This window comes from Phalaenopsis equestris, unplaced genomic scaffold (genome assembly GCF_001263595.1).
Source record: "Phalaenopsis equestris unplaced genomic scaffold, ASM126359v1 Scaffold001156, whole genome shotgun sequence".
In the NCBI taxonomy this organism is placed as follows: domain Eukaryota; kingdom Viridiplantae; phylum Streptophyta; class Magnoliopsida; order Asparagales; family Orchidaceae; genus Phalaenopsis; species Phalaenopsis equestris.
Genome location: NW_018165595.1, coordinates 29,825 through 37,344, shown reverse-complemented (window position 1 = coordinate 37,344; position 7,520 = coordinate 29,825). Strand labels below are relative to the sequence as shown.

Sequence of the window (7,520 nt, the reverse complement as noted above, 5' to 3'; positions counted from 1 at the left end):
TTAGTTTGAAAGCTTTACTGAGTAAGAAATTTGACATGAAAGACTTGGGTCCTACAAAGAAGATTTTTGGAGTGAAGATTCATTGAGATTGAGACTCAAGACGATTATGTTTATCTCAACGAGGCTATATTGAGCAAAGCAAAGCCTGTGAGCACTCCATTGACAAATAATTTTAAGCTTTTTTCAAAACATTGTCCTAAGACAAATAGAGAAATCAAAGACATGACAAAGGTTTCATATGTCGGTACAGTTAGTTGCTTGATGTATGCAAGATGTATGCAATGGTATGTCAATGGTATGTACTCACCCTGATTTGGCTCATGTTGTTAGTCAAGTTTGCAAATTTATGTCTAAACCTGGAAGACGACATTCGAAAGCAGTCAAGTGAATTTTCAGGTATTTGAAAGGTACTATAGAACATGAAATTATTTTTGGCAGTCAGCAGAATGATCCTTCAGTTGTGGGGTATGTGGATTCAGATTATGCAGGTGATTTGGATGATAGAAGGTCTATAAACAGGTATATGTTTTCTCTTGATGGAGGGCTGATATGTTGAAAATCAATAGTTCAATCTATTGTGGCATTATATACAACTGAAGCTGAGTACATGGCCGTAGCTGAAGCTCTTATAGAAGCTTTATGGCTCACTGGGCTAGTAAATGAATCGGGTGTTGAGCAAAGTAGAGTTCAGTTGCATTGTGATAGTCAAAGTGCCATTTATGTAGCCAAGAACCAGGTGTACCTTGCACGAACTAAGCACATTGATGTCAGGTATCAAAAGATCAGAGAATTAATTGCTTTTGGTGAGATATTATTACAGAAGGTTCATACTAATGGGAATGCAGCTGATATGTTGAGCAAACCAGTTACTAGCAACAAGTTCTGGCATTGCTTGAACTTATTGAATATTCAAAGTTGCTATACAAGCATGGTGGCCCAACCCACTTTGGTATTTGAGAAAATCTCAGGTATCTTTCTCCTAAATGGTTGAATATTCGCCAAGGTGGAGATTTGTTAGGTATGACTCATATACCAGATAAGGGACAGATGTTGGAGCGGAACAGAGCGAGCCAGCATGGCGGAGCAAGTGGAGTGGAGCGAAAGCATATGTCCAATTGAGGGGAGTTTTGTTATGTGGGCTGAGGGTGCAGGGGCAACGGTACAGTACAGGGGTAATTTTGTAATTACATATTGTATACCAGGGTTATATATTTATGTTGTATTGTAACCCTAAGGGGATTTTGTACTTTTTTCTGAATTGGAGGAAAAGCCGCAGCTCTGCTTCCGAGGACGTAGATATCTTTGCCGGACCTCGTTAAATTTATATATTTTTTTCTGGATTTGTGTCGATTCTTACATTTCTTTGCCTTAAAATTCTCAACACATGCAATAAAATAGAATTAAGCAGTTTGATGAACACAATCGAAAGTAGAAAATTCACACATAAAACAGCTAAAGAAATTTATCTCAAAGAATTGACAAGAAATTTATAAAGAAAGAACAACTGATGGGCACCAACAGAAATAAAAAGAGAATTAGGAGGGAGAAATTGGACGCTAAAAAGCTTGGTTTAGGATGATGCAAGACATACGAGCAAATAGAACACATTATCAGTCAACAGTAATGCTATTATGAAAAAGACTTTTACAAACCTGCTCAAAAATTAAATTTCCCACAAAAATTAAAATAGATTGTTGGAAAAAGCAAAGAAAATACATTAGATCTTACATTCACAATATAGTAAAACACCAAACAAATAAAAAATTTATGCGGTACTGAAGAAATGAAAAAAAAAAAACAATATCTAGAATAAGAAATCGATAGAAAATCAATCGATAACAATTATAATTGTAAAAGTAAACAATGCTTTTACTTGACACAAATAGTAGCATAATTTCTTTGTTGTTCCAGTCATAGAGCCTAGATAGAAACATTGTTGGAATGAAAGTGAAGTGAATCGACATTTTTTAGGGCGCTTATTATAACCGGACTCTGCATGCAGAGTTGCAAGCGGAGACCAATCCACGTTCTCTGCGTGGAATCTTGGGGGGGGGGCATCAGATACAGAATAATTGGAGTATGCAACCCGACCCGACAAAAACCTGAGCCCATCCCAAAAAGCAAAAAAGTGACTTTATGTCCGATGCTAATTATGCCAAAAGTCTTTCGTCGCATATTTATGATGAAGTGAGTCCAGAAAAGCGGATTTTGTCGCTTTATGTTTCTTTGCTCTGGGTTCCGAGTTGCTGCGATCGATTTCTCTGTAGAAGAAGAAATATTGGTTATGGAATCTGGAAATAATGGTAGCCAGCTTCAATCAGAAGTGAGTTAACTTTAGTTTTATTTTGATTTGAGATTTGCATTGCTATGTTATGTTGGTTTAGCTGATTTTTTTTACCTGTTGTTAGTGTTTAAGGCTTAGTATTATTATGGTTTAGGGTTGATAGACTGTATTTTCCTAGTTGTGTTATTATTTTATGATTGTCCTATTAATGTTGTATTGTTGTCGTATTATCGTCGCTGATTGTGGTGTTATGTGATGTTATTGTTTAGTTTTTCTAGTGTTATTATGATATTGTTATTATGGTTTAGTGTCTAGGGATTGTATTGCTTTAGTGGTGTGATTGTTTAGTAATTTGTATTGTTTTAATATTCTTATAATTGTATTATGGTTGTATTACTAAAGTGTTATTCTCGTCTTATTATGGTGTTATGTGATGTTATTATTTAGTTTTTCTAGTGTTATTGTGGCATTATTGTTATGGTTTAGTGTCTAGGGATTGTATTGCTTTAGTGGTGTGATTGTTTAGTAATTTGTATTGTTTTAATATTCTTATAATTGTATTATGGTTGTATTACTAAAGTGTTATTCTCGTCTTATTATTTCTCGTCTTATTGAAGTGTTATATGATGTTATTGTTTAATTTTCTAGTGGTATTATGGTATTATTGTTATGGTTTAGTGTCTAGGGATTGTGTTGTTCTAGTGATATGATTTTTTAGTAATTTGTATTGTTTTAGTAGTCTTATAATTGTATTATGGTTGTATTAATAATGTGTTATTCTCTTCTTATTGTGGTGTTATGTGATGTTATTGTTTAATTTTTCTATTGTTATTGTGGTATTATTGTTATGGTTTAATGTCTAGGGATTGTATTGTTCTAGTGGTGTGATTGTTTAGTAATTTGTATTGCTTTAGTAGTCTTATAATTGGATTATAGTTGTATAACTAGCATTTTATTCTCGTCTTATTGTGGTGTTATGTGATGTTATTGTTTAGTTTTTCTAGTGTTATTGTGGTATTATTGTTATGGTTTAGTGTCTAGAGATTGTATTGTTCTAGTGGTGTGATTGTTTAGTAATTTGTATTGTTTTAGTGGTCTTATAATTTTATTATTGTTGTATTACTAAGGTGTTATTCTCATCTTATTATGGTGTTATGTGATGCTTTTTTTAGTTTTTATAGTGTTATTGTGGTATTATTGTTATGATTTAGTGTCTAGGGATTGTATTGTTATAGTGGTGTGATTGTTCATAAATTTTTATTGTCTTAGTAGTGTTATAATTGTATTAATGATTTGTCATTGTTGTATGATTTTTGTGTTATTGTTGTATTATTCAAAGCTTTTATCTGAATAATGGGTGACAAGCATCCAACGAAGGAATCAATGATCTCATCAGACAAAAAATCCACTCCAGAGAGGACCTTTTGCCAATGGTGGTTCACACCCATGAAGGGAGAGCATAAATTGTACTTATTTAATCTAAAGCTTGTATCAAATATTATTACATCCCCAAAGCAATCATAATCAAGTCTGGATAACCCTTCGCTCCAAAAAAAGCTTGTGAGCTTTCAACACTCATCAGTTTCAACTCAGGCAAACATGGTATCCTTAGCTTGCCTCTTCATGAACAACTGTATTAGAGAATTCACGTCTCCTTGTTCTATTCTTTCCCTTCTCTCTCTTTGAATAAAATTGTATGAATCACCTTTCATGCATTCAAGATTCTCCACCCCAACCTCTGTAGCCATAAAGTTATATGCATCTGTTGCTCTGATCCCGGATCTAGTCATTGATCTCAACAAATTTGCATTTAACTCACTTATCTTTCTGCTGGAACACATAAGATGCTTTTCACCACTTTTGGCAAGAGGATGATTATGAATTCCAATGAATTTCTTCACTTTCCAAATACCTTCAACATCAATGGCATTTCTAACCATGATTTGACATCTAGTCCTCATGTCAGCTTTTCTGAACTTCACGGTGTCTGTCGGGTTTGACTCCTTCTTGTGGCCATCCTTTCCGCAAATAAAATCATTATTTTTAATATTCTTAGAATTTGGCCAATAGCTGCTATGGTCCTCCATAACTGAAAATCCTATATGATGAGCATAGACACAATAGCTTTCATATGTTTCTTGTTCATTGTGGACAACGGTGCGAAGAAACGTCTTTACGACTGGATCATTGCACATATTTCCACACTGTACATTACCACAACAATTTAACGATGGTCAGATAGTTATAACACAACAATCATACAATAATAACACGTCAATAATACAATTTTAACACAACTAAAGTAATACAAATTTATGAATAATCACACCACTAGAACAATAAAATCTTTAGACACTAAACCATAACAATAATATCACAAAAACACTAGAAAAATTAAACATTAACATCACATACCTCAATAAGACGAGAATAACACATTAGTTATACAACCATAATACAATTATAAGACTACTAAAACAATACAAATTACTAAACAATCACACAACTAGAACAATACAACCCTATAAACTAAACCATAACAATAATAGCACAATAACACTAGAAAAACTAAACAATAACATCACATAATACCACAATAAGACGATAATAACACGTTAGTTATACAAAAATAATACAATTATAAGACTACTAAAAATAATACAAATTACTAAACAATCACTCCACTAGAACAATACAATCCCTAGACACTAAACAATAATAATAATACCACAATAACACTAGAATAACTAAAAAATAACATCACATAACACCATAATAAGATGAGAATAACACCTTAGTAATACAACCATAATAAAATTATAAGACCACCAAAACAATACAAATTACTAAACAATCACACCACCAGAACAATACAATCTCTAGACACTAAACCATAATAATAATACCACAATAACACTAGTAAAACTAAACAATAACATCACATAACATCGCAATAAGACGAGAATAACACGTTAGTAATACAACCATAATATAATTATAAGACTACTAAAACAATACAAATTAATGAACAATCACACCACTAGAACAATACAATCCCTAGACACTAAATAATAATAATAATACCACAATAACACTAGAAAAACTAAAAAATAACATCACATAACACCACAAACAACGACAATAATACGACAATAATACAACATTAATAGGACAAAAACAAAACAATAACACAACTAGGAGAATACAATCCATCAACCCTAAACCATAACAATACTAAGCCATAAACACAAACAACAGGTAAGGAAAATCAGTTAAACCAATATAACACATCAATGCAAAACTCAAATCAAAATAAAACTAAAGTAAACTCGCTTCCGATTAATGCTAGCTGCCATTATTTCCCAATTACATGACCCATATTTCTTCGTCTACAGAGAAATCGATCGCACCAACTCATAACCCATAGCAAAGAAACCTAAAGTGAAAAAAATCTGCTTTTCTGGACTGGTGACAACACAAATATGCGACAAAAGACTTTTGGCGGGATTAGCATCGGACATAAAGTCTCTTTTTTTCTTTTTGGGCTGGACTAGGTTTTCTGTCAGGCCGGGTCATGTACTCCAATTATTCTATTTTTGATGCCCCCCCACCCGATTCTACGTGGTGAACGTGGATCGGACTCCACTCGCAGCTCCGTGTGCGGAGTCCAGATGTAATAAGCGCTCCTATAAGGTAGCCCCGGGTTGCCAAAATGATGCATAAATGCATAAGAACTAAGTGCAACGTATGTAATAAGATTTATATGCAAAAATCGTATATATATTAGTAACTTGCCACATTTCTCATGCAACGTAAATGTAACGTGTAAATTTATCACATAAGATTTTGGCATTCATATGTAAACTTATCACAATTCTTTTATATTTATTGATGGTGAAAGTGATTAAGAATTATGTAGCATGTCATAAGTTTCCAAATTTTTTAATAAAAAGTTTAGTGTTGTTTCATGAGAAATGCGAGAAGGTGCATTTTTTTTTTTTTTGAAAACTATGAATTTTCTTAATGGCAATACTTTTTCTTTTGTCTTTAACATCATAATCTAGTTTGAGAATATAAATAAACAAGAAGAAGAAGGTAGAAGTGGATTCTTTAATCCTGCCTGACAAGCGATCAAAGATTTTCCAAAAGAAGAAAGTTATCCACGATATGTGTAGCAGGGTTCAATGTGATCTTCTTTTCGTATTACGGTGCAGGAGAAATTTGTCCCTGTTCTGCATAGCAGACGATCGAAGAAATCTTTTTTCATGTTGCGGTGCAGGATAAAGTCATCCCTATTCTGCATACCAGATGATCAACAAATCTTCTTTTGTGTTGCGGTGCTAGAGAAAATCATCCCAAAAGTTATCCCGACACCGCCTAGCAGGACCTATGGGATTTTCTTTCAAGTTCTTCTCTCAAGGAGAAGCGAAAGAAAGCCATCCTGAAAGTTATCCCGGACCTTGTCAAGCATGACCTCAGGGATTTTCTTTCGTGGTCATCTCTCGTGAAGAGAAAACCATCCCAAAAGTTATCCCTGACCCTACTCAGGAGGACCTTCGGGATTTTTTTTTTGCGGTCTTCTCTCGTGGAGAAGTGAGAGAAAACCATCCTGAAGTTATCTTCTGCTATATTTTCTTTCGCGTTACTGAGATGAAGAAAGTTATCCCCGTCCCTACCAAGCAGGTGATTTGGGATCTTCTTTTTTACGCTGCCGATGTGATTTCTAGAGGAGGTCCGACACCTAAACCTCTAGAAATTATTGGAAATACCATAATTTGAGGAGGTGATGTCGATATCATTTGAATATATACTGACTTGTTGTCTTTCTATAGTACATGTTGATCTTTTTAGCATTTCAATTGTCTGCTATGACATTTGTATAAAGTAAAAAAATGTGTTTTTTTGTACATAATTAACTTGCTTGATGCAAAACAAATTTTGAGGTTGCTTTTGCCTCACTTCTTAGGGTGGTGTTACCCAACTTTTGGGATGTCGTTGTCTTACTTCTATGGCATTGTTGATGTCAACATCTTTTGAGGCTGATGTCTTCTTAGGTTATGTGGCTTTTAATCATGCAGAAGTTTGCAATCAAAATTAGCACTTGTGTTTTATATAAGCAAAGGATCATGTACCTTTTGAGACTCATGCCTTCTAAGGTTGTACCCTCTTAGGTCTGTATCTTGTGATGCTTTTGCTTTCTTAAGCTTAGCCTTATAGAAGCTTGAAATGAACTAAT

The 7,520-nt window shown here is 33.8% G+C and overlaps 1 protein-coding gene across 1 annotated transcript; it reads right to left on the bottom strand.

The window, feature by feature from the left end:
- Nucleotides 1-3,873: 3,873 nt before the first annotated feature.
- Nucleotides 3,874-4,479, bottom strand: LOC110033378. Its single transcript, XM_020737335.1, has one exon. It carries the CDS (start codon nucleotides 4,477-4,479, stop codon nucleotides 3,874-3,876), a length of 606 nt encoding a protein of 201 aa, XP_020592994.1.
- Between the last annotated feature and the right edge of the window lie 3,041 nt (nucleotides 4,480-7,520).

What these genes read in the sequence shown, in the direction of transcription:
- LOC110033378 (XM_020737335.1), bottom strand. Translation starts at nt 4,479, where the DNA reads ATGTGCAATGATCCAGTCGTAAAGACGTTTCTTCGCACCGTTGTCCAC.